At 50.6% G+C, this 26630-nt stretch overlaps 1 protein-coding gene across 5 annotated transcripts in view; it reads left to right on the plus strand.

The window, feature by feature from the left end:
• Positions 1-26630, plus strand: part of STARD8 (StAR related lipid transfer domain containing 8) — a 78421-nt gene that overhangs the window by 17351 nt on the left and 34440 nt on the right. The window contains exons 1-2 of one of the 5 annotated variants that reach the window (XM_070067147.1): positions 20221-20450; positions 20947-21373. The exons of 2 other annotated variants lie outside the window; for them this stretch is intronic. In XM_070067147.1, the coding sequence (XP_069923248.1) occupies positions 21331-21373 (43 nt within the window). In that variant the 5' untranslated portion in view covers positions 20221-20450; positions 20947-21330. Of the gene's footprint in view, positions 1-20220; positions 20451-20946; positions 21374-26630 lie in introns of those variants that run through there. 2 more of the 5 variants (XM_008272730.4, XM_070067148.1) reach the window with 2 other exon arrangements.

Raw genomic sequence — 26630 nt, forward strand, 5'->3', positions numbered from 1 at the left:
AGCTCAGGCAAGTAACTTCATCTCTCCGGACTGGTGTCCACGTCTATAAAAATGGAGCCAATTACATGGAGCTCTAGTTTGAATCAGAGAAATACAATTATTTTTTAAAAAGATCAAAATCAAATATCACTTATTTTACTCACACATAAACAGAACAGATTTAAATGTTTGTGTGGTCAAAACAATATATCATTTAAAAGATAAACACATCTATGTAGAATGCATGTTAATAGTACTTACTTTTAAGGTATAATTCAAATTTCCAGTATTACTTAACACCTTTTTAAAATCAAATATAATAAAGAAACAAGTCTAGAATACACACACGCACACGCACACGCACACACACATCAAAGTGCTGAAAAATGTGATTATTTCTGATATTTAGCCCAGGCAATGAGTAAAACTCTTCACTATTTATTTGTACAACAGGTAATTCCTTCTTCATATATTTCACAGTTTAGAAGATACGAAAAATAAAAAAGAAATCTCTTCCCACCCCTGTCGCCCAACTTCCTAGCAATCCTCCATTTTACTAGCTTGCTGGGCCCCTGATGGGTTTACAAAGTCTGCAGAGAGTGAGCTATGCTAGCCAGGACTGTAGTGGGGGCTGTTGCCACCTGATTGGGGGTGGGGATAGGGCTGAGTGGAGTGTGCAGCAAGGGCAACAGCAGGAATTGTGGGAGCATGAAAGGGAGGGCAGTGGAATCAACATTCATTGGAGACCCAGTCTTTTTTTTTTTAAGATTTATTTATTTATTTGAAAGTCAGAGTTACACAGATGGAAGGAGAGGCAGAGAGGGAGAGAAGAGAGGTCTTCCATCCACTGGTTCACTCCCCAATTGGCCTCAACAGCTAGAGCTGTGCCGATCCGAAGCCAGGAACCAGGAGCTTCTTCCGGGTCTCCCACACGGGTACAGGAGCGCAAGGACTTGGGCCATCTTCCACTGTTTTCCCAGGCCACAGCAGAGAGCTGGATCAGAAGTAGAGCAGCCGGGTCTCAAACCAGTGCCCATATGGGATGCCGACGCTTCAGGCCAGGGCGTTAACCCACTGGCGCTGGCCCCGGAGACCCAGTCTTGACTGGGCCACTCATGGTGGAATGCTCCTAAGAGCTGCCCCCTCTCAGAACCTCGATGATTCCATCTCTGTGTTGAGCCTGTTGTGTTTACCAATGCTGTTGCCCTGAGTGGAATAGAAACAGTGCAGAAGACCAACCAGGGACTTTGGAGTGATGAAAAAGGTGAAACACTGTGCTGAAGCTGACAGGTGCATATCATTTATCTATGCAATCTTCATGCTCTTTGGACAAGTCAGTGAAAGATTTCTGGTCCCACTGACAGAGGAAACCTTGGGAGTGGTTATCCCAGGATCCCATGGCACTGACTTATGGGAGGGCATTGGGAATGCCTCACTGGCTTCAACACATGTGGTGACCCGAATAACCTTTGAGGGACTTACCATCCACATTGGCTCACGAGCCCACCAGCACCACATTTCCCAAACGGCATTGATTTTGTGAACCAACTTCACAATTTTTGCCATAATATACTCAATAGCTTTCCTTACATCAACTCAGTTGTAAACAACAGCCTCACCTTAAACCATAATATCTGTGAAAGTAGGTTTTTCCTAATATGTTTATGTTAAATATATATATATGTATATATGTGTGTATATATATATATATATATATAATGATTCAAATTACCAAGTTGCTTCTCCAAGCTATGCCATGCCAGTATACAGTAACTATTGGACAGTACAGAACTAGTGGTAATACCAAGGGCAAACTGCAAGGGGATTCCAGCCTTAGGGCCTCCCTCCAAACTCACTCTGTGCTCCTTGCATCACTTCCTGCTTCTCCCAAGTCCTCACACCTTGTTATTGAGCGTGAATTGCTCCCCAAATGGAAATAAGTTCTGGATCCTAAAAGGAATCTCCTTTCTCCAAACAAAACCCACACTTCAAAACTGCCTCTTAGAGACTGTGCAGTGAGAACCATTGCCTGGGGGAGCCAGAAGCTCTGGGTTCCAGTTTTTGGCTCTGCCCTCTGCCAGCTGTGTGACCTTAGGCCTGTCCCTTTCCTTCTCTCGGCCTTAGGGGCCCCAGATACGGAATGAATAGTTTTCTCTAAAGGGCCTTTAGGGTATCTTTCTGGTCCTTTCTGCATTGAAATTTAAAGACTCCTGGACTCACAGACTCCACAGTTGTGCTGAACCCATCAGCTCCTCTTCCCAACAGCTTGCAGAGGTGAGGGGGCTTCTGACCTTCCTGCCCACCAGCTTCACACCAAATCCTCCCTGGCACACACTGCTCCCAGTGCACAGAACTGCTGTCATTGGCCAGAGCCATCCCAGGCTTCTCCACAGTCTCCCACTAGAGTGACTGAGGCGACCTGGAGGGGAGTAGTAGTCTCCTTGTAACAGGAGCCCCGGCTCCCAACACAGCTGGCTCCAGTCTGGCTACAGGCTTGCTCTCCACCAGACTCCATCCATCAGCTGCCCCAGACCCCTCCCCTTCCTCCAACTCAGAGCGGGTGGGAAGGCCGATTTGAAAGGTAGAAAATAGAAGCAAACACATTTTCTTGGCTACATTAATTTAAGATGCTACTGGGTGCCACCTCCAAGGCTCAGGAGGGCAGTCAGCTAAACTACTAAGCATGTGAAAACTACCCAAAAGATAACAATTCAGTCTCTTTCCTCTGTTTTGAAGGGACAAAATCATGCTTTTAAACTAACTCTTGTCAGATCTGGCCATTTAACATTTACTATTTCACAAAAAGCATTTATTTCACAGGCCATGGCTCATCTAATATTTCACAGATATTTTACCTAGTAACTTGGAATAGCATAAAGATCTACTTACTTAGGGAGTATCTGGAATTGATTATCATTTGAGACAGGAAATCTTTCAGCCATGAGCTACAGCAATCTCAGCCAAGGCAAAACGCTGGGCTTTGAGTCCAGAGATCAAGCATCGAGTCCTATCTCTGCTGTTAACTCTTTCTGTGGCTTTTGGTCAGTCCCCTCATCTCCCTGGGCCTCAGAGTCATTGTCCACACATTGAGAAGGCTGAGCTAGGAGGTCCCGAGGTTCTCTGCACTTTGACTCAGGGTTGTCCCCTGGCCCCTGCTTCTGCCCGATGTCAGACTGAAAGGAGGGGGAGGTGCCCGTCAGGGAAAAGGGCAATTTCAAGATGTTCTTTGGCGTGGGGGAAGGGTTTCCAGGATCATGGAGGAGTAGAGCAGCCTCCTTTGGGGCCAGAGGGGCTGGAAAGCCCAAGTTCCCAGTTCCTGTTTTCAGGAATGCAAAAGAAAAAAAAAAGAGTTAGGCTCAGACTGATAGATGAGGGTCAGGCAAATATCCTGGGGCACAGTCTCAGTGGCCTTTTTCAAAGCCTGAAGCATTCCTGAAGACCAGGGCTTGTGAGGGGATTGGAAGTATGGGGGGAACAACGGGTCTGAAAAGGATCTGGTGAGTGCTCTTGGGCACTTAACCCCAGAAGTGTGTGGCTGATCCTTCCAACTCAACCCTAAAAATCCTAATTCTTTTTTTAATTTATTTTATTTATTTGAAAGAGTTACAGAGAGAGGTAGAGCCAGAGAGACGAGAGAGACGAAAGAGAGAGAGAGAGAGAGGTCTTCCATTTTGCTGGTTCACTCCCCAAATGGCTGCAATGGCCAGAGCTGAGCTGATCCGAAGCCAGGAGCCAGGAGCTTCTTCTGGGTCTCCCATGAGGGTGCAGGAGCCCAAGGACTTGGGCCATCTTCTACTGCTTTCCCAGGCCACAGCAGAGAGCTGGATCGGAAGTTGAGCGGCCAGGATTCAAACCGGTGCCCATAAGGGATGCCGGCACTGCAGGCAGCAACTTTACCTGCTGCACCACAGTGCCGGCCCCAGGATCCTAATTCTTGAATGAATCACCAGCTACCCAGCCACGCAAGCAAGAATGATGGGAGCCACGTGGACTCCGCCATCGTGGACTCCGCCATCTTTCTCACTTGTTGCCATTTGATCACTAAATCGTGCCCATGAGACCTCTTTGTAATGTTTCCTAAATCCCTCCTTCTTCGCCCACACTGCAGTACCTCCATCCAGGCCCATAGCAGCTCTGGTGTAGATGGTTGCTGCTGTCTCCTCACTGGTCTCCCTGCCATTGTGCCTTTCTTTCCAGTTCACCCTCTATACAGAGTTCTCTGTTTAAAAGAATCTGGTCATGCTCCGAAAACTGTTGATTCTTCCCTACCTTTGGTCAAGGACAACTTCTTTGTATTGGCGGTCAAGGTCCTTCACAACTTCAATCACCTGTCTTTGTCCATCTCCTAGCACATTCTCACGTTTCTGAGCTCTGTGGGGCAACTCACCATTCCCTGAACACACAGTGAGCCCTTGTTCAGGACATTCTATGGGGTGTGTCTTTGCCAGGCCCCCTCTGGACCTGTCAAGTCATCCTTTGTATGCCCTTCCCGTGCTGTCTGTTTCTCTGTTATACCACATCGCACTGCTCCTCACTGGCCTCTTCTCTTCCCTGAAACTTCTGTTTCATGAGCTCCTGGTGTAAGGTGGCAGCAACTTGACTGTCCCCTGTATTCCCTGAATTAAGCCCAGGGCTTCACATAAACAAGGAACCTGCCAAAGTCCATCTTTTATTTTTGATGGCACAGCAAAAGAACTTCTGGTAACCAGACTGGTGACTTCGTCTTCTCAGTGTACCTTCTTGCCTATCATTGCAGCTCTAAACCAGCCACGACGGCTTGGCACAGAGCTCCAGTCTCCAGCTGACAGAACTCTGAGGAGGCGGTATTTCCAACCGATGGTGTAGATCCATGTAAAACACATGTCCAACAAAGCCTTGAAACTCGCAGACTGCCCTCTATCTCTCAAGGCAGGAAGGGTACTTGAGGACAATATCAAGCATCCCTTGCATCCCCAGGGATACCCTGGGCAGGGGGAGGGGAGGACAGAGTTGATGAGCATCTCATTCCTGTTTCATTCATCCAGATCTATTTGACCTTTGGGAAGTTGCATGAAACGTTGTCTGTAGACTGGAGTCTGCCCCATGAAAGTCAGTGTTGGTGATCCCAGCTTGAATCCAGTGTTCCATGGCTAACTGGCTCCCTTTTATACCATTCTTGCTACTGGCCCACTTGACCTCTGACTAAATTCTCCAGGTAGGGTGAGACTTCCTTTTTCATTCCCCACGTGGTTAAGAGTTCTTCTTTGTACTGAGTCAGAAGTTGCCTTCTATCCAGTGGTCCTGTTTTCACTCTTTGGCATCTCCTTGGAATAGTGTGTTCCTTCTTCCCTAGGCCAAATCTGCTGGCTTTTAGAATTTCTGAAATCTGGGGGATGGATCTTTCAGCTCATACATGCTGATGCTGTCATGGCAGTTGGGAAAACTGAAGCCCCAAGGAGAGTAAGTGATCCACACCACAGCACTGTAGCTAGTCAGTGGCAAAACTGAGACTGGAACCCAATACCCTACTCATCTATAATGTCTTCCTCAGCCTCTCTCCTTCCCCAGAGCGAACCTCTGTGGCTCCTAAAATCATCTCTCCCAGTCCTGATGACTTTTCTCCAAACTTACTCCCAGTTGACAGTACGCACCGGCTAAACAGCAGCAGCTGACCTTGTGAAAGCTTCCTGGCTCCCATGTATTGATCTGCCCTGGGGAAAAAGGCCAAGGCAAAGGGGGGCAAACTGGCATCAGAAACAGAGCCGATCCCTCACCACAGCCTGATAGCCATTCCTCACCTCTTCCTCTTCTTTCCATGGGCCGACATTCCATTCCAGCAGCCCTCCCTACATGGCAGGGCAGTCAAAGGGCAGCTTTCGGTGGCCCCTTCTGACCTGTTTGCTCCAGGGGTCCTGCTGTGTGACCTTCCCCATCCCAAATCCAGGAACAGGAAGAGTTGGTTTGCTTTGCGTTTTGAGGAGAAAAATGAAAACATAGGAAGCAGGGCTTTGGAGACCAGAGGCCTCCGACGTCTGTGTCCATTTGTCCCTAGAGCAGGATATTTCAGGGAATACATTCCACAGGGGAAGGGAACGGCCTCGTTATTAAAAACCAAAACACAAAGCCCTTCAAGTTTAGAAAGAGAAAAAGGCTAAAAGGAGGCTCTTAAGGAGGGGAAAGGCAGTCATTTTGGAATTTCTAGCCCTTCCCTGCCCCCATCCCCAGCTACTTGGGGCTGTCATACTTTGATCTTACTGCTGTTATCATCACATCTGGTCCCCAGAGATGTTCTGTTCCCTTTAACCTTTGACCTAAGAGAAAGTCCAAACCCTTTGTTTCCTCAAGGATCACCAAAGTAGGTTGGCATTCAGAATCTTCCTTTAAAACCAAGAAAAAAAAAAAGACGTAAATTAATTACAGAACACACAAAGAGTGGAAAATGAAGCTTTCCACGATTTTTGTTTTAAGAAAACCAGCAAATGGGGCTGGCGCTGTGGCGCAGTAGGTTAATCCTTCTCCTGCGGCGCCGGCATCCCGTATGGGCACCGGTTGTAGTCCTGGCTGCTCCACTTCCAATCCAGCTCTCTGCTATGGCCTGGGAAAGCAGTAGAAGATGGCCCAAGTCCTTGGGCCCTTACACCCATGTGGGAGACCCAGAAGAAGCTCCTGGCTCCTGGCTTCGTATTGGCACAGCTCCGGCCATTGCAGCCATCTGGGGAGTGAACCAGCAGAAGGAAGACCTATCTCTATCTCTCCCTCTCATTGTCTGTAACTCTACCTCTCAAATAAATAAATAAATAAACTCTTTAAAAAAAAAAAAACAAGCAAAAGCAAGGAAGTGCTTTATCAGTCCCCAACTGTCTCCCAGGATAATGAGTTCATCATCTCTAATGAACTGCTTTGAGCTTGTCTCGCTTTCTCCCCCTCTTAGCTCTCTGTCTCTACAAAGGCGAATTGCCATCTTGTTTCCCCTACCACTGTTACTAAAAAAGCCAATGCTAAAAGTCTTTCACTGGGGATGGGGGGAGCCTTCCAGAATGTTTTAGGGTCCTTTTCAGTTCTGTTTTCTGCACTGGGCAACATGGCTAGTTCACAGCTGGTTGTCAGGAAGGAGTGTGGATCATTTTTGAGTGTCAGAGAAATGTGTAGCCTTGCAAGGAAACCAGCTGTGTCCATATCTGGGGCTTCTACAGGTATGCATGACCATGTGTCACATGTGTACCACACATAAACATGCACACACACACACACACAACCTATCTTTGCCACAAATATTGCTTTTGCAGTATAACAAGACCTTCCCCACACAGAAACATACCACTGCCTCCTTAGGGTCAGAGGTAAGCGGAACCTCTTGCTTTTTGGAATGGCCTGTTTTTCCTAAAAGATGTGGGGGGCAAATAATCATTTTGGTACTTTAAAAAAAGCATAGATCAGTGGTGGAATAGACTGCAAATTCACATGAATTTGTAAGATACAAGTGGAAACTTCAAAGAGATTTCTCACTTGTGACTAGTTGTGTGGGATTCTCCTCCAGCTCTTACGCGGGAATGAATTCATTCTGTTCAGCCATTTGGGAGTACTTTGATGCCAGAGAGTGAGAAGCCCTATCTGAAATGGTGGGTCCCTTAAGGGTAGAAATTTTTGCTTCATTTCTCTCTGTAAACCCACACTGAATACACAGCCAGAGAGGCAGGGTGGGGGGTGGTGCTTGGAAACTATTCACTTGCTCCATCCATCCATCCACCCACCCACCTATCCATTCATTCATCCATCATCCATCTATCTGTACATCCTTGCCAAGAAATAAGAAAAAAAGTAATCTTAGGGTGGGAGAAAGAATTTAGTTTCTGGAGGATTCGACGGCCCTGTGCTTGAATTCCAACTCTGCCATTTATTAGCTGTGTGCTTAACTATCCAAGCCTCAGTTTTCTCAGTTTTGAAAGGAGAAGCCAAATAGACCACCTCTGGGTTACTGTGTGGCCTAAGCGTAATAATGAGAGTAAGAGTCCTCTGTAACAGGCGTGGGAAACCTTTTTTTTTTCTGCCAAGGGACATTTGGATATTTATAACATCATTTGTGGGCCATACAAAATGATCAACTTAAAAACTGGCCTGCTACAGGTTGATTGATTTTGAGTCCCACCTGCGGTTGCCTTGGCGGGGCCAGACCAAATGATTTCACAGGCCTTATACAGCCCGCGCGCTGGATGTTCCCCACCTAGCTAAGCTCACAGGCAACACACACATTGTAATTATTAAATGATTATAAAATGATCACCATGACTAGCCCAGGCAGCAGGGTGGGGAGGGGGGTTTTGTCCAGTCCAGAAATCTGACTTGAGACTAAGGAAGCAGAATGTGAGACCTCAGGAATGAGCCCTGGGGCTCCCAGGATGGGGAGGGCTCCAGGGCCCCACCCCCACTCCAGGGAAGCAGTGCACGAGGCCAGAGGGGGAACTACGGAGTAGAGTGATGGAAGGATCACATGAGCCTCGTACAACACAGATCTCCAACGACCAGACGTGCTTTCCCTCTCATATCGGCCAATGAGCCCCTTGGGTCATTCATCACTGGGGCTAAAGTACAACCAGGCATGATGTGTTGACCTTGGACAAGTCTCTTTTCTGTGGGCCCTGACTGCCTCGTAATTTAAATGATGGAATTGAATTGGGTGGTCTCTAAGGCCCTCCAAGATGTTACACGTTGTGTTTCTGTGACCTTTAATTGGAAAGGAATTCGGCTTTCATTTTCCAAAATATGTGACCCATCTGATCATCTGAGAGTTTCGCACTGAATCCTGGACGCTGGTGACAAACAGTTAAAAGCAGCTGGGACAAGAGGTGCCTGGCTGGGTACGCCTTCTGTTTATAAGTCAGCTGATCCCTGTGGCTCCTTCTGCCCTTGTCTGGCTGAACTGGCCCAGCTGGACATCTCCAGAGCAAGCTGAGATCAGTACCTGTGAGGGGTGTGTGGAGAAAGCAGATGTTTCCCAAAGCCTGGGCTCTGGCCCAGGTACCTCACAATATAAAATGAGGAAAGGGAAGAAAACAGGAAATCCTACCCACTGCGTGCACCCAATTGTTCAGGAAGAATGCCTTCTAGACAGGCCCGTTGTCTCGGAAGGCAGCAACAGCTGCTGACTTGGAATGGCTGACTTCTGCAGACTCTGGGATTCTCGGATTCCCCCCCCCCCACTTCCCAGTCTGTTGAGACCTTTGCCATTCTTCGAAGCTCAGCTCAAATACTGACCCCTCCCTCTTGCAAATCCCCAGCATACTGAGTCTCTGTCTTAGAGCATGGATCATGTTCTGCCTTATGTTTGAGCTATTTCCTTTCACATGTGGATTAAAAATAAAGTACATGTTCCAAGCAAAGAGTTTCAACCTGTATATTTGGATATAAGACCAAGAGCCAAAGTCCCACAACCCTTCACTCCCATTTTGCAGAGTTAACACTACTCAGAGGTTATTTTGGTAACTTTCCAGAAACCTATGGTCTCCATGCTATTGAAATGCAAGAGCATGATGTGTCAGACACAGCAGTGGCTGTGGCATCTAGACATTTGGCTTTGAGTCTCAGCTCTCCATTTGCTGCGCAGATCAGCTTGGGTGAATTCTGTCTCCTCTTTGACCCTGAGTCCTCTGCTCTGTGAGTGAGATAAGTTCCCCTCCTGCTATTATTTCCCAAGATATTGCAAAGGCCAAGTGAGACAAGAGATGGCCATGCCTGAAAGACAGCAGGGGGCACCCTATTTATCTCCAGGTTTGCTTGTGCATCTTGACTGTTAGTGGGTTGAAACAGGAACCTCAGTCCAACTGGAGCTATGTCCCTAACACTACTAGTTGTGACGACTTGTCTAGGACAGGCAGGTGGCAATGCTGGGAGATAGGGAACTGACTCCCTGGGGTTGTACGACACCTAGAGGTGTTGTGTTCTGCTCCTGCCTGGTTTTGGGCACATAGCTCCCTGACCTTTCTTGGAAGCCAGACTCAGCTGAGCAAACCATTTTTCTGAAGTTACTTGCCTTGCAAAAATGCTGTTCCTCTACCCAGTGGGCCTTGGCCCAGCCTCCTTGCCCCAGTGCACTTTTGTTACTTTGAAAATTCCTCAACTCTTGCTTCCACCCTCTAACTCCCTCAGCTCCTAATGCTTCCAATTCTGGCCCAAGTAATGCTTTAAAGTTGCCCTGCCTCCTCCTCCCTCCCCCCACCTCCAAAGCTTACTTCTATATGAAGTGGAAAGAAATGACCAAGATGATTCAATTTCTCTAAGTGGACCAGACAGAAGACGGTTGGGAATTAGAGCTGGAGCACTCTTCAGATATTATCTAGTACCCAACTCCATCCCTCCCCTTTGACCTGAGACAGGGAAACCGAGAGTCAAAAAAGGGAAGAGCCATGCCCAGGAAATTAGTGGCTCTGGCAGTCACGTGAAGGGGGAAGGGGCAAGCCTATGGGTCGAAGGGGTTAAAGTTGAGGGAACTAGCCTGGAGAAGGTGGGTGGGACTCCAGAAGAGATGACCATGGCCAGAGAAGGCAAGGTCAATCAGGAGAAGCAGTTGGGACCAGCTGCAAAGATTCCCCTAGAAGTGGAAATGGAAGAACTGTGAAGACTGTGGTTTAGCAAGCTATTATGAGACTTGCTGAGCATGGAGAGGGAGGAGTGAGGAAGAAAAAGATACAGGAAAGGGAAAGCTAAACCAAGTCATTGTTGATTCAGAGTGATTGGACCAGTAGAGGTTAAAAGAACACAAATAAAAAGTGTCATAACCTATTTGGGGCTTCCAGCTACCTTATAAGTTCCTACCAGAGCTGCTGTCTGATTTCTTCTAGGCTCTGAGCATGCGAGACAGTGTTTAATTTATTTTAAGGTCAGAGTTACACAGAAAGAGGAGAGGCAGGGAGAAAGAGAGAGAGAGAGAGGTCTTCCATCTGCTGATTCACTCCCGATTGGCCACAATGGCCAGAGCTGAGCTGATCTGAAGCCAGGAGCCAGGAGCTTCTTCCGGGTCTCCCACATGCATGCAGGGGCCCAAGGACTTACGCCATCTCCTACTGCTTTCCCAGGCCACAGCAGAGAGCTGGATGGGAAGTGGAGCAGCCGGGACTCGAACCGGCGCCCATATGGAATGCCAGCACTGCAGGCGGCGGCTTTACTTGCTAAGCCACAGCACTGGCCCCAGTGCTTAATTTCTGAGCAAACCCAGCACTTTCCACTTTTCCCTCCCCAGGCTACCTCCTCCACAGCCATGATCAGATTTTGGTCACAGACACATTAGGAGGTAGACTCAGGTCATTTTCCAGATAACAGGAGATAAAATAATTTCCCAGGGAGAAACGACAGCAACCAGCATATCTTGATGTTGAGAAGCAAGACAGGTACTGAAAGAATGAGGAGCCTGGAGCTCAAATTCCAGTTGCAGCCCTCATTAGCTGTATGATCTTCGATAAGTTGCCAAACTTCCCTGTCTCTCCGTGTCTTTATCTATGAAACAAGGTTAATCATAGTGCCTTTCTGAGAAGGTGGCGAAGGATCAAACAAGTACAGCTTTTGAACAAGGCCTACCTAGCACATGGTGTTCAAAAACGGTAGCTATTGTTGTTATCATGATTGTTGTGGGCTGAGTGCTATTGTATGCACTTACTGTATGTACTTATTGTACGCACTTATTTTATCCTATGTGATGACCTCTCAGAAGGTAACTGAGTCTCAGGTGCAAGATGAACATATCTAGCCTGTAAGATTTATTTATTTATTTGAAAGAGTTACAGAGAGGCAGAGAGAGGGAGAGGGAGAGGGAGAGGGAGAGGGAGAGGGAGAGGGAGAGGGAGAGGGAGAGGGAGAGGGAGAGGGAGAGGGAGGTCTTCCATCTGCTGGTTCACTCCCCAATTGCCCAATTGTCTGCAACGGCTGGAGCTGCACTGATCCAAAGCCAGGAGCCAGGAGCCTCTCCCAGGTCTCCCATGAGGGTGCAGGGACCCAAGGACTTGGGCCATTTTCTACCGCTTTCCCAGGCCACAGCAGAGAGCTGGATCAGAAGTGAGCAGCCGGGACTTAAACCAGCGCCCATATGGGATGCCGGCACTGCAGGCAATAGCTTTACCCGCTATGCCACAGCCCCAGCCCCATAGCCCATTGGCTTTTAAAACGTTCTTAGGTGCGAACTCCATCCTCCTCCTTTCCTAAAATGGAATCTTATATAAAATCCCAATGTATAAAACATAAAAGCAACATGGCTCCGATGGAAGCAAAGTAGGATAGAAGTAGGGTCCTGGAGTCTCCTGACTCAGTTTCCCTTGTTTTTCACTCCCCCAGCATCCCCATGGTAGACCTTGAGGCTCCTTCCAGGCCACTGATCTAGTTCAGCCAAAACGTCTTTGCTCTGATGAAGACACTGTAACCCTGAGAGGGCACAACACATGTCCAAGGTTCCATAGCAAGTCAAAGGCAGAGTGGGATATGGGTTGGCACCGCTGTGCATGGTGCACAGCAACTCAAAGAGAACACAGAGCATCCAAGGCTTAGCCCTAGCTGAGCTAGGAAAGGATGGTGAGCAGGAGGGAAGGGAGCTCCCTGACTGGACATGCATCCTGTTAGGGCCCCCCAGACTTCAAGACCATAGACGAGGCCTCATCTCCATGGGACCTCTCACTGCCCAGAGTTTGGGGTTCTGTTGTGGCAAAGGATATAGTCTCATCTCCCTTAGATCTCCAGGGTACCAGGATGCAGCTGACTCGGGCCTCCATGCCATCATCCAGGCCTTCTGATTGTGCTCTTGGCCCAAGCTGGGATTTTTCACGAGGATCCATCTTTCTCCTCTAGGGTTCCGGGACAGCAATGTGGGGAAGAAGGGGAGGCCTTGGCACTCTGCCCTTTTCACAGCTTAGGTGTGCACGTGTCCCTCTGTTCAAGGGCTGCCCTCACTGTCAGTGCTCTTTATCAAAGAACCTGCGCGTTGGCAGCTTTTATTTCCAGGACTTCAGCATGGGTTGCCTGGGGAAGCCACATCGAAGAGAAATTGCAGGAGACAGTCCCCCAAAGAATTTGCACTGGCAGCTTTGGGAGCTTCTCTTGAATCCTCTTTTCTGACTTGATTTCTGGAGCCACTCAGGCTCCACGAAAGCCCTGAGGATGGTCTCTGCAGGGTCAGGCAATGCGAGGGCAGAGCCTGGGTACAAGGGCCCTGAATTGCTGCCTCTTTCTGGCCAAGCCTCAGGCTTCTCCGTCTAGTCCACTACAGGTAGACCAGATGTTTTCTGAGCACCCACAGCCTCTAGGGTGGGCTTGTGTGGAGGCCCTGACCACTCAGTGCTCTCTGTCACACACTGGCCTAGAATCCCAAGGGAGTATTCCAGCAATGGACACAGACAAGGCCCTCCTGGCAAGAAGGGGGATGCAGGGGGCACAGGACTGACCTCCAGGCTGCAAACTGCCACTCTGGCACAAAAGGAGCTTTTGCTCTTGACAAGGCCAATTGCTGGAGCAACTCTATTTCAAGAAAATTTAAGAAGAAAAAAAAGACAAATGTATCTCAGTGCAAAAACACTGAAGTCCATGCAGAGCTTTTTCATAGCATACTTTTTTTCTTTTTTAATAACAAAAAGATTTATTTATTTATTTATTTGAAAGGCAGAGTTATAGAGAGAGAGAGCAACAGAGAGTGGGAGGTCTTTCATCTGCTGGTTCACTCCCCAGATGGCCGCAATGGCAGGAGCTGGGCTGATCCGGTACCAGCAGCCAGGAACTTCTTCTGGGTCTTGCACATGGGTGCAGGGGCCCAAGGACTTGGGCTATTTTCTGCTGCTTTCCCAGATGAATTAGCAGGCAGCTGGATCAGAAGAGGAGCAGCTGGGACTCGAACCAGTGCCCATATGGGATACCAATGCCGCAGGTGGCACCTTTACCTGCTACTCCATAGGGCCGGCCCCCATAGTATACATTTTTCATGAGCTTTTTGAACTACCCTCATATATGTTGCTACCCTTCTAACAATCCTTCAAAGACTTGGCTGCAAAGGCACAGGAATTGTCCTGCTCATTTTAAAGAAACCCAAAAAAGGCTAATGATTGGGTTCTAGTGAGAGACACAGCAAGAGACAGGCGAAGAGCTGTGACTTGGGGCCTCCCATTAGAAAGCTGCAGCTCACTGCTCACAGCAGCACTCCTGCTGCCATTCTAGCTGTGCCTGGGTCATTGTCCACTTACCAAGTCCCCTCAGATCCATTATCTTGATGCTTGCAGGGCAGAAAAAATATTTCCATTTTCCAGCTGAAGACACTGAGGCTCAATAACTGGCCAAAGGTAACCCAGCTGCTGGGAGCTGAGACCGGCGTTGTGGCCAAATTCCCCTTTATTTTTCCATGCAGCGGGCGCAGGACGGATCGACTTCACTGAAGCCTGTTTCTTGAAGATGGAAGGCAATACACCCCAACCCCCAGCGGAACATCTAAGCCCTCCTCTCTTTCCCGCATGAGCCTCTGAATCAGGGTGCCTTTGAGGGGGAGACAGAGAAGCCAGTGAGTCTGGTTTCCCAGCACAGACCCAGAGCCGCTGGCTCTCGCGGCTCACTGGATGCCTTGTCAGCCTGAATGGCTTTGTGGTCAGGGTGCCAGGTTGGGTCCAGCCACACGGATGGCAGGATGGCAGGCCAGTTTCTCTGTCTTCCTCTCTGACCGCTGCGATCGCACTTTATGTCCTTTCACCTCAATGACATTGGGGAAAGGAACCTCCGAATCTCTCAACCACCATTTACTTAGGTCAAGGCTGCTTCTGGGTTCCTTGCTCCCCCACCCAACCACCCACTCACTATTCATCCAATCCTTTAACAAATATTCTCTGAATACCAACTCTGTGCTAAACCCTTTCCTGAGCAATGGAAAGGCTATGAATACTGAAACACAGTCCTGGCCCTCAAATAATTCTAAACTCAACATAGAGTGATTGTTGAGGTAGCTGAGCTGGAGAATCATCCAGAAAGGGAAATGGTTTCTGCTACTGATGTAAGGTGCTAAAAGGATATGTAGGAGTTCGCAAAGCACAGCTGATAGGGCAAATAAAAGCTCTTGTGTCTCAGTTTCTCATCTGTAAAATGGGATAATAATAGTACCCACAAGATTTCTGTAAGGTCTTTGTGAAAATATACAAAGAACATAGAATGTTGCCAGTCATACTGAAGGCACCATATAAGTGTTTACAAAAAAAAAAAAAAGGAATTAAGGATGAGCATTCCTGGGAATGCCAGCTGCCTCAGCGGGGTGAACTTGTACAGCTCTCTGAACGCCAACCTTGGAAGTGTGGACTTTCCATCTAGGTGATGGACAGCTACTACTGAAGCTGGATCTTGGCCACAGAGAATGGCAGAGGACTCCAGGCACAGAGAGTGGCTGTCTCCATTAGCCCAACAGGTGCTAGGCCCAAAAGACTGTCACCAGTCAGGAAAAAAAAATCAGTTGCTAAATATGAATGAAGGACCAGCTCTGTGCATGTCCCAGTTCTGGGCTTAGCTTTGATCTGGGGTGGAGAGAGAAACACCTGTCCTCAGGAATGGCTCATCTTGTTGGAATAAGGCCCATTTCTGCCTAGAGTCAAAGCAATGATCCTAGAGGGAAGAAGTGGAGGGAAGGAGCTAAGAGGAACTCACGTGGCCAGAGAGACAATTAGCAGCTGAGGCTGACTGCAAACTGAGGTGACTGTGGCAAATCACTTAAGTTCTCTGCAGTTTCCCATTGGAAAATGGAGGCATGATATAATTCGACCTTTCTGGAGCCAGTGTTGTGACACAGTAGATTAAGCCTCCACTGGCAATGTCAACATCCGATATAGGTCCCAGAGTTTGAGTCCTGGCTGCTTCACTTCATCCAGCTCCTTGCTCATGCACCTGGGAAGTCTGCAGAAGCTGATCCCAGTACTTGGGCCCCTGCCACCCACCTGGGAGACCCAGATGGAGTTCCAGGCTCCTGGCTTCATCTTGGCCCACTGTGGGTTGTCGCTGGCATTTGTAGAGTGAGGAGTGAGCCAGTGGATAGAAAACTGTCTTTCTCCTTCTCTCTGTCTCTCCCCGCCCTTCCCCCCTACCCCTGCTGGCTCCCTCTGTAACCCTGCTTTCAAATAAATAAAATAAATCCTAAAAAAAAAGAAAGAAAAGAAAGAGATAAGGTAAGCAAATGCCTAACTCCAGAACAGGACAGCATGTAACAAGTGCCCTAAGAACACTGTCTCCAAAATAATAATAATTCAGCCTCCTTGTAGAGTTGTTGTGATGATTACATCATATGGACAAAGTGCTGAGAATGTTGGTTTACGTGGCCAGGCTCCGCGAGCTTCAGTTATTGTGGGTGGCTAAGGGCTCTCCTTGTGCTGGGATCTGGTACCCCTGAAGCACAAGGCAGTGGTCCCGAAGCATCTAATTGCACTGGACCCATGAGGTTCATCTTCCTGAAATGTCAGCTTTCCTCAAAGGCTTCAAGAAGAAAAACAGCAATTTGTCTTGAAAACATAGGGGACATACGCTGAAGTTAACTGGAAAATTTAAGTGGAATTTAAGATAAGAGCAGAGACTTCAAAGACATTCCCTGCTAGGAGTGGAGGCTTCAGGTTACATCTTCAGCTTTCCCCACATTCTTCCCCCTCACATTCTTCAGCCCTGAGGCTATCTGAACACAAAAGTTACAGCAACACAGCCACGTGAGCTCCTACTATATGGGAGGTTCAGGATTCAAATTCTACCACTGCCACGTTTGAGCTACTGTGAACTTAGCAAGTTATAGTCCCTTCCTCACTCCTCAGTTTCTCCACCTAGAAAAATGGAGGTGATAATGATGACCACAATAAGAGGGAACTTCAAAATGTTCATGGAAATGAGAATTTAAAGTGCATTTTGTTTTGATGCCCCCAAAGTCTGAAAGCCACACACATGAGAGCTCTTGAAGAAGTCCATGAAAACGTGAATTATGGCAAATCTGTGAATAGATTTCAAAAATATTTTGCACTGGAGTGAGTGCTGTGGTGCAACAGGTAAAGCTGCTGCTTGGCCTGCCCGCACCCCAGATGGGAGTGTGGCATTGAGTCCTGGCTACTCTGTTTCTAATCCAGCTTTCTGCTAATGCATATCCTGGGGGCAGCAGAAGATGGCTCAAGTGCTTGGGCCCCTGCCACCCACATGGGAGACCTGGATGGAGTTCCAGGCTCCTGGCTTCAGCCTGGCCCAGCCCTGGCTGTTGCAGGCATTTGTGGAGTGAACCAGCAAATAGAAGATGGTAGGTTTCTCTCTTTCTCTCCTTCCTTCTCTCCCTTTCAAATACATGAAAATGACCTTAAAAAAACCCTTTGCACCAAAACAAACTTATCTTTTTAAAAATCTGTACTTTTTTTTTTAAAAAAAGATCTATTTATTTGAAAGGCAGGGTGAGACACATGCACACACGCACACACACACATACACAGATTTTCCATTTGCTGGTTCACTCCTCAAATGGCTGTGACAGCCAGGGCTAGGCCAGGCTGAAGCTAGTGAAGTGGGAAAGGTGGGGTCTAATTTCATTCCAGGTCCTTGCTTTCTACTTAGAGAAGTATTCTAAGCACAGGCACATATATGGTGCACAAAGTAGCAAAGATTATTTAAAAGGTAAGGAAACACACACACAGAGGCATAGGGCGTAGGTGAGGAAGGTGAGGAGTGGCAGGAAGGGAAGGAGAAAGAGAGAGAGAGAGAGAGAGAGAGAGAGAGAGAGAGAGAACCTCAGCACCTCCTCTAGTCCTCCTCTTTATTTGCAAAGAGAGCGAATCCTCCCCAGTTGTTGGTCTCTTTTATGGGGGTGGTTACATGGCACCTCCTTTCCCAGGTCTCAGGTGAAGGGAGATCCATCCTGGGAAGGGTAAAGCTTGACTGACACATAGGTGGGTAGGATTACGTAGGGTGGGAGTCGCAGGGGGAGGTGAGGGAGGTGGTGGTATGGCCCTAATCTAGCTCCCTATGTCCCATATCACTAGGAGCCAGGAACTCCATCCAGGTCTCCGACATGGGTAGCAGGGACCCAAGTCCTTGGGCCATCTTTCAGAGATTTCCCAGGTGCTTTAGCAGGAAGCTGGATCAGAAGCAAAGCAGCCAGGACCCAAACCAGCACTCTGATATGGGATGCCAGTATTGTTGGGTGTGGCTTATTTCACTACACCACAATGCAGGCCAATCATTACTTATTTGAGATGCAGAGAGATAGACAGACTTTTCCACCAATTTGTTAAAGAATCCTTCTTTTCCTGCTTTAGAGGACTGCGATAAATAAATTAATCCTTGAAAAGCAGTTAGAACCACACTAGACATGATAGCTAGTGCTCAATAACCTTAGCTTTTACCGAATCCATTCTGGCAGTTCCCATAGCAACACTGTTAGCCAGGTGTCATCCTGTCCATTTTATGGGGCAGGCTCTTGAAGTTGTAAGAGGTTAGGTAAGAGCGCCCCCCCCCCCCCCGCCTTTGCTAACAGCAGGCATTCTTTGCTGTGGGGGAGACCAAGGGACCTCTAAGGTCCCTTCCAGTTCCCAGGTTCCGTGATTCAAGTGTATCCTTGGAGCCTTTTCACATCACTCTTCTGGCTGGGGCTGAAGCAGCAGAACTCAGGAAGTAGGGGAGGGACTGGCCAAGGAGGGAGATGCCTTAGCCGGGTAGGAAATGGCCGCTGCCGCTTAGGGGCTGCGTTCTGCACTCCCGCCCCAGCAGAGAGCAAAGGAGAAACGCCTCTGCTCACAGGAAGCTGACTGGGGCCTCCCTTCCCTAAAGGGGGAAGCCATCCCTGTGGAAACTCACAGGCCAAAGGGTCGGCAGCACCAAGCTGGGTATAGACAGGGGCATCCCAAGAGGTTGTTGCAAGCAGCTGGGTTAGTCCAGAACAGCGACTGCCAATTTCTGATCTCGGAGAACAGAAAGGATTCCATAAACTACAATGGCTCAGCGCAGGAGCAGCAGACTCACAGCTGTCTTGGTTCAGAAAGGACTCACTGTGTGACCTTGGGCCAATGCTCATCTCCATATGAAGGCTTCAGTCCATAACCGTGATGGTTCCCAAAAGGTTCGTGGAAAATGCCTGTTATAAAAAAAATGATGCAGGGATTTCAAAAATCGGGGGATCCCCAAAGAAACTTATCTCTTAATTCCATTTTCCACAAAGTTTTTGTAGGGCTCCCTGCTGGTTTTTTTTCTTTACCCCAGCATCTGCTATGCGCCAGCACTGCCCTGGGGACAGGGGGAGTAGTGAATAGCATGGAGGTGAAAATGTTAACTTCTAACTCCCTTCTGGCTCTGACATGACGTGTATGGAACATGGGTGCAAATCGTATGCAAATCGGCACAGATCAACTGCAAAAGACTCTTCCTTTTCCTAGCTTATCCCTCCACAAATAGGATTGCTTAGCTCTGGATTAGAGGCACATCAAAACAGGAGTGGAGCGGCAATGGCTGGGTCGGGGAGCTGGTAACTCTTGGCCCTCCCTCTTCAGTAAACAAACTTAGCCAGGCCCTCCCACCATCCCCAGATCAGCTAATCCGAGTTTGCTTACTGCAGGTTGGGGGTGAGGGGGTAGAGGAAGGGTTATGTGTGTTAGAATCCGCCAGGTCCTTGGCATTCTTGGATCTCCATTTTTCCACCTGTCGCATAAGGACTGCTGGCACTTCAGGAGATTCTTGGTACTAGAAGGCTTTCAAGTTATCCTTGTCGGAATCCAGCGGCTGCCACGGCTCTGCCCAGCTAGTCAGCACAAGAGGGCTGAGGAGCACGTGAAGAACAAAATGGTGCAAGCAACTAGGCAGTGAGCCAGTCCGCCCAAGAGGGCAGCTGCCACGACCCGCTCTCCACGTGGAAATGACACCAGCTCTTCCTCACGGTGAGATATTGTAGGTGCATAAACTGAACTCCACCCGCACCCCGACTGCCTCACATTGTGGGGGTAACAGCAGGAAACAGGGAGATCAGTGGTGAGACGCCTCTCAAATAGAAGGCAAGGGCAGAAAACGCAAGAACGTGACCTCAACCCCCTGACTGGAGACCCAAAGGCGAGAGGGCGGCACAGTGGTGGAGCAGAGTGAGGCCAGTCAAGACAGCCAGCCAGCCAGCCAGCCAAACTTGTCTTTTAATTCCATTTTCCACCAACTTTGTAAAGAACCCTGCTATGCCAGAGTGCTGGTGGTGGTGGAATTTTCTAGTCACTACTGAGGGGGCGGGGCCACCACAGCCGTCATTCACTAAGCTCCTCCCTCAGCCCCGGTCCTGGCTTTCCTGTCTGCGGCTCAGTCCCGGTGCAGCCACCCCGAGACGCCAATTCCGTGACTGGCGCGCGCGCGCGCTTGCGGGTTCCGCAGCCGCCTGGCGCGGCGCGGCGCCCCCGGACGCATGGCTGAGGCGCGGGGCTGGGGGCCAGCCTTGCGGCTTTCAAAGCCTCGGACGTGGACGCCCTGGGGTGTGAAGGGCACCCGCTGGGAGCCGCCGCGCTGGAGACCAGGTGACTAGCGCCCCGCAGAGCAGGCGGGGCGGTCAGAGCTGGGCTGCCTCTTTCATTGAGACCCTCCCGCGTCCAGCGGCCCCGCGCCGGCTGCGCGAGGCTCCTGGCCCTGTCGCCTCCGCCTCTTTGGTACCAGTTCCCTTTTCATCTAAAAGCCCGCTCTTGACTGGAGTGCCCCTTTTTTGAGCTTTCCAATCCTGCATGTCTGCTTTCTTCTGACTCCCGGTCAACTTTTGCTGCGTCCCAGCTGTCCTGGTCTCTTCCCTGTCCGCCTCCGCGTCCAACTTCAGCTGAAAAAGAACACCACGGTACTCACTGACACCTAGTAGGCAGTTGCTAAACAGTAGGGGCTTTAACCCGGATTCTTCCGGCGGCTTTCTTTGTCTCTGCCTCTGGCGTCTGCGTGTCCATCCTCTTGCCTATCTTCCTGTCCCGCTGTGTGTCTGACCCTCGGCTTATTTTTCCTTCATCATACGTTGTCTTTTTGTCTTTCTAGCACGTTGAGGATCTCCATATCCTTGAGTCTTACGACCTAGAAAGTAGCTCCCACCGACCACTGGTAGCGGACTACTTAACCTGTCATTGTGCATGGCAGCCTTGAAGACTGCCGGGTAACCCAAGAGGCATCTTCATGGTCAGCCCCCATTGCCCCAACCTCCATGCCAAGAACGCCGTGGACTCCAAGGGAACTCTCAAAGTCTCTGGCATTGGGGCTCTTTAAAAATTGAGAAGCTGTCCATCTCTTTGAGCACGTCACAGGATTTCCACGTATGGACCGCTACTTTTCGCCCGCAATTCTCTCTTACTCTCACTCAAATAGCAGGAAGGAAAGAACAGCCCGGCTTGGTTTTCTCAGCACAGATTTGTCGTGGGACTTGGAATGACAAGGGGCTCCAAGACCCTCTGGTCAGACTCTGATTCCGGTAGGAACACTGCAGTCCAGAGAGGGCAAGACTCTCCCCCAGGTCACACAGCTCCTCGGGTAGGAGTCAGAGTAGCCTGCGCCAGCCTCTGCCCCAGGAGCCACTTTGGGGAAGGGGGCATCAGTCCTGCCCACCCTGGGAGCCTTGCTGGCCCCTGTCCCTGTCCCGCAGGAACTGCCATACCGGCCCGCCGGCCTGGGAATGGGCATTCTCAGTCTGGGGTTGCCATCCCTCCCCACCCCCAGCCTGGGAGCCCCAGGAAGACTGGGGCCGCAGCTGCTGGGCCAGTGTGCCCCAGCCTCCACCCCTACGCCTTGCCAGGGCCTGGCACGGACAAGGGCTGCGTGCCCAGGTTCTCTGTGTGCAGGGAAGCCCCAGGCCTGGCCAAGGGTGGTGTCAGACTGGTACCTGGGGCAAATGTGCAATGTGCACGCGTGTGGAGGGTACGGGAGGGAGACTGCATGGGGGAGGACCCGCTGGGAGGAGCAGGGGTCGCAGGGCCGAGCACTGGAGCCCAGATCCCTGTGCAGAGGGGCCCCGGACCCAGCACAATCCGCGTTCCCCTGGGGTGGCCTCGTGAGTCCTCTGAGGGCTGCCGTCCAGGGCCAGCGGAGGGAGGTTGTTGGCCAGGAATGAGGCCGGGCGGCCTGACTGGAGAAGGCCAAGCCTGGACGCCCATAGTCACAGGGCAGGGCTGCACCGGCCAGACAGAGGGCCCCAGACAGCTCCTCCCCTCCCCAAGCAGCGCCCCGCTGAGGGCGCCAAGTCTGCTTGGGCCCAGGTGACCAGCTGGTGGCAGAAGGCACAGCCTGCGTGTGTGCGGGAAGACAGAGCCGTCCTCTGCCCTCCTCGGGCTCCTCCTGGGCTCCAGGGCTTTGTCCCGGGAGCCACAGTCCCGCAGGGACCCAGGAAGGACCTCAGGCGAGGGGGCAGGCTGCTGAGGTCCTTACAGGGGCTGGGGGGCCGCGGCACCACTGGGGACAGTGACCAGGACTCAGCCTCTGGGCCGACTCGGCCTCAGCCCCTTCTTCCTGCCTGCCTCTCCCCGCAGCCGCTCACCCTTCCTTTCCCGCCTGGTCCCAGATCTGCTCTTTCCGCGCCGGCCCCAGGAGGACCCTTCTGCCACCTCCAGCGCAGTCCTCTGCACCAGCCCCAGGGATAGGGGGCGTCGGGAGCCCCAGCCCCAGGGGCAGACACGGAGACGCCCTCAGAGGCAGAGAATGTTCTGGAAAGAAGGGACCCGGGGACCCAGGGCCAGCCCTTGCTGTCCCAGATAGGAAAGTGGCCCTGCCAGGGAGGGGCGGTGGAAGGCTGAGGCGGGACCAGGCAGTGGGGAGGGCAGGGGGCTGCAGGGAGGGTCCGGCCTCTGCTGCTTCAGGAGTTGGGGGTGAGGGGTGCAGGGCAAGGCTGGGGGCAGCGTTAGCCGCGGGCTTGCCCTTGCTCATCTGCCCTCCACACACTGTGACCTTCCTGTAAAGGACAGGACAGGGCGGGGCGGCGCAGTGCACATCCTGCTCTGGGGCCCCGTGCGGGGGGACCCCATGGATTGGCCTGGGGGTGCTGGTGTGGGCCCCTGGCCCTTTGAGTGCCTGCAGAGAGCCAGGCCAGGGGCCCCTCCTGAGTGTGGCACGGGGCCCCACGCAGCATTGTGGCCGTGGGCTCTGCTGCACGCCTGCTGGGGGTAGGGGGGCTGCTCTCTGCTCAGGCTCACCCCTGCCTACAGTTTGTTGGGGTTTGGAGGGGCCGGCTGTAGGCTCTTGGGTGTGGGAGCGAGCCGGGCCTGGGGTGTCTGCCTCCAGCAGCCCAGACCCAGAGCCTGCAGGAGCCAGGAGCTGCCCAGTGCTGGCAGAGGGCTGGAGGGCAGCCCTGGGAGGTGAGGAGAACCCTGACAGCCCCTGGCCTGGACCCAGCTGGGCCAGTGCTCCAGCTTCCCCCATTCAGGCATTCTCTGGGCGGGGATGGGCTGCCCCGGGGGGCTGTTGGCCTGGGCTGGGGGCAATGTGTGTGTCCTGCCCGGATAGAGCCCTGTCCCCCACCCCCACTTGCCAATGCACAATGAGGTGCCTGTGTCCCCTCTCCTGTGCCGGCCCCTCCCTCCGCAGCCCCATCCCTAGAGCTCTGCCTGCTGGGTCTGCCTGCTCTTAGTGCAAATCCCACTGCCATGGCCATGGCGGCTCAGGAATCTGTGTTATGAATCGTGACTACTATCCCATGTTGCGGTAGCCTGTCAATAGCCCTCTTTCACTAGGCTGGGTGGGGGCCTGCAGCTCCCTGTCAGCCGGCCTTTCCCCTTCCTGGCCTGCCCTGGTGGGCTTTGATGAGGCATGCAAGAATGTGTGTACAGCGTGTCAGTGTGTGCGAGGGCCCTGGTGGTCATGTGCTGGGTGGGGCTGGTCTGAGTGTAGTTCATTTTCCCCCTTAGAACTCCTGCTCCCTGTCTACACTGCCTGACCCAGTCCCCCTGAGATAATTTGCTGCTGCTCCTTCCTCCCCCTTGGAAAAGAGTAGGCTCTGTTTGGTTTCTTCCTGACCCTGAGACTGAGCCCTTCCCGCATAGGGCGTGGGCTTGCCTGTGACAGCCTCAAGAGCTCTTGCTCGCAGGCAGGGAAGGAGGGGTGCGGGGACTGCGGTGGGTGCACAGCTAGGCTCAGGGCAGCGGGACATGGAGTTGGGCTTTGCCACCGCCTAGAGGACAGGGGTGGGTTGGCCCTGTGCAACCCCTGAGCTCTACTGCTCTTTCTTTCTTCCCAGGGCTCTCTCCTACTGCTTCTCTCCATTGCCCACTGGACCTGAGGCTCCAGTCCCACTTTATGGGTGTCGAGACTAATGGTAGATTGGCACAATGTCACCTTCTGAGTGACAACAGCCAAAATGTGGTAGAGCTGCCGTGAGCACCCAGCTCCCTCACTTTCTAGTTCTGAGCTTTCTCCACCATTGCTCAGTGACTCTGTCACTTAGGAGCAATGGCTGTGCTGGCCGGCACGCTAAGAGTTTATGTAGCCATGTAAGATCAGTGTCGTAATGATCATCAGCGATGTGCAGATGGGGAAACTGAGGCACAGAGTCACACAGCTGGAGCTGGGGTTTATACTCTAAGCCTTCTGGCTCCAGAGTCCATTACACTCCCTCCTGTGTGTGACCACTGGGCCTGAGGTGGTGAGCAAACGAGGGAAGCTGCATGCCGCAGGCATAGAAGCACACCTACGCACACACAGTCTTTTTTTTTTTTTTGAGGGGGCCCTCAGCCTGCATGGTGCACTGTACAGTTTGCTGCCCAATGACAGAGCTTGCATCCAGGGTTGCAGTGGCAGTGGTGAGAGTGGAGGCTTGTGGGAAGAGGGAAGCCAATGACTTAAAGGTTCCAGATGAGCCACTCAGGGTGCAGCTCACAGAGCAACCTGGGAAAAGGTACAATTTCCTCACTCCTTAAGGGTGCTATGTGTATTACTGAGTATTTGTTCTATAGAAGACTGGCTTAAGCTGAGGACGGGGAACAGGGCCTTGGCACTAGCATAGGGGATGAGCTATCTTTGTCTTTCAGAAGCTCAAGGGATAAATGAAGGAGATAAACAAAAGGCCCAAAGAAATAGTTCTGACATGGTTTGGACCATTTCAAAATGTCACAGTGTACATGGCAAGTACTAGAGTTATAGCTTTCCCTGAATGTTGTTGTTTCCTCAGTCATTAAACAAATGTTTTTATGGAGCACTTACTCCATCCCAGGCACTGGGAAGCTTTCACTGTAATTTTTTATAGTTAGTTGCCTTTTTTGTAGTTTTATGGTTTGATTTTTTGACAACTGGTATCTTGGAACCTATCATATCTGATTTAGTTGGATATAGCTACTAAAAGTAAGTTGTTGGGCTTTCTCATTATTCTTGTGATTGCAATCTCTTCATGGTTGTCCCTTAAACATCTTTCAGCATGCATACATTATTTCTTAGTAATGTGTACACTTTACTAAGAAACCATTGTAGGCACTGTGCTTCATGTCATGGGGTGAATGGAATTGGCTCTGACATGGTTTCTTGCCCTTTGGGAAATGGTAGGATAATTGTAGGACCCCCATTTTTACAGCTTTTCTAGTGTTGTGTACAAGCAAGAACTAGGAAACTTAGGGATGCTTACAATGATCACAACCCTCCAGAGGGAGGTCTTATCCCTTCTCACCTGTCATAAGGATTTCCGAGTTTTGTTTCTGGGAGTGAGCCTATGTGTGTAGGTCTCATTCACACCCAAGACACACAGGGGCATGGCTCACTTGAACCAAAGTGCCAGAGGATACCAGCTGGAGGCCTGCAGCTGAGAGGAAAGGAGAGGTTCCCACTGGCCAGAGCTTCGCCTCATTGTTGCTCTTCTGATTCTCCTGGGGGCCAGCCGGGAAAGAAGCTGGAGGACTTTCCATTTGGCCTCATAGACTGAGAGTTGGACAGGCAGGGGCCTCCAGGAGCCAGGCTAGGTCTGGTTTTGTCATTGCCTCGGGTGGCCCTTGGAGAGTTTTTGTCCTTGGAGAGTTTTTGTCCTGAAGAACAGGTATTTTTGCTCTTATGTGTGTTGGATACTCTAGCTTCTTAGATGAACAGTTTTTGCATTCTAGGAACTTCCACTTCATTTCTCCCATCCGTTCAGTATTGAGAAAAGAGCTGGGGTGTAGGTATTGGCCATGCCACAGATTTGTTGGGTAGCCTGGAGGGAGTCACCTTTCCTTTTGTTCCGTATTCATTAATGTGGGCAGTAGTGGCTGGACTGCCTGAGGTGTTGGGAAGTTGTGCTGGGAGCCGTGCAAAAAAAGACAACTGAGAGGCCAAATCATAGCACTGTTTCTTACTGAACTTGAATGGATTTTCTTGCAATACTTGCTTTGAGAGCAACTCTTGGAAGCCCTCTTCTGCTGTGATTAATGGTGCTTCCCCACGTTTTCCATGTATGAGGTAGACTCTGCAAGTCGGGGACAGAGGGTTTGGGGTCCTGGGAAAGTTGCAGAATGCTAGGGCCTTGACAAGGTGGTGGTGGGGATGGCAACTTCCCTCTCAAATAACAAATGACCCGGTTCTCTCTTTATTGGAGATGTCACCTAAGTTGTGTCTTCTGGACTGCCCATAAATCATCCTGAGTTAGTCGCTGAGCCCTCTCTCGCACATGGCAAATGTATTTAAAGTCCCCACACGGTGCCAGACACATTCAGAACTCAATAAATATTAGTCCGTGTGCCTGGCCAACTCGCTCCTTCACCCCCAGTCGTTGGCTCTGGGCTTGG

Source organism: Oryctolagus cuniculus, chromosome X (genome assembly GCF_964237555.1).
Source record: "Oryctolagus cuniculus chromosome X, mOryCun1.1, whole genome shotgun sequence".
In the NCBI taxonomy this organism is placed as follows: domain Eukaryota; kingdom Metazoa; phylum Chordata; class Mammalia; order Lagomorpha; family Leporidae; genus Oryctolagus; species Oryctolagus cuniculus.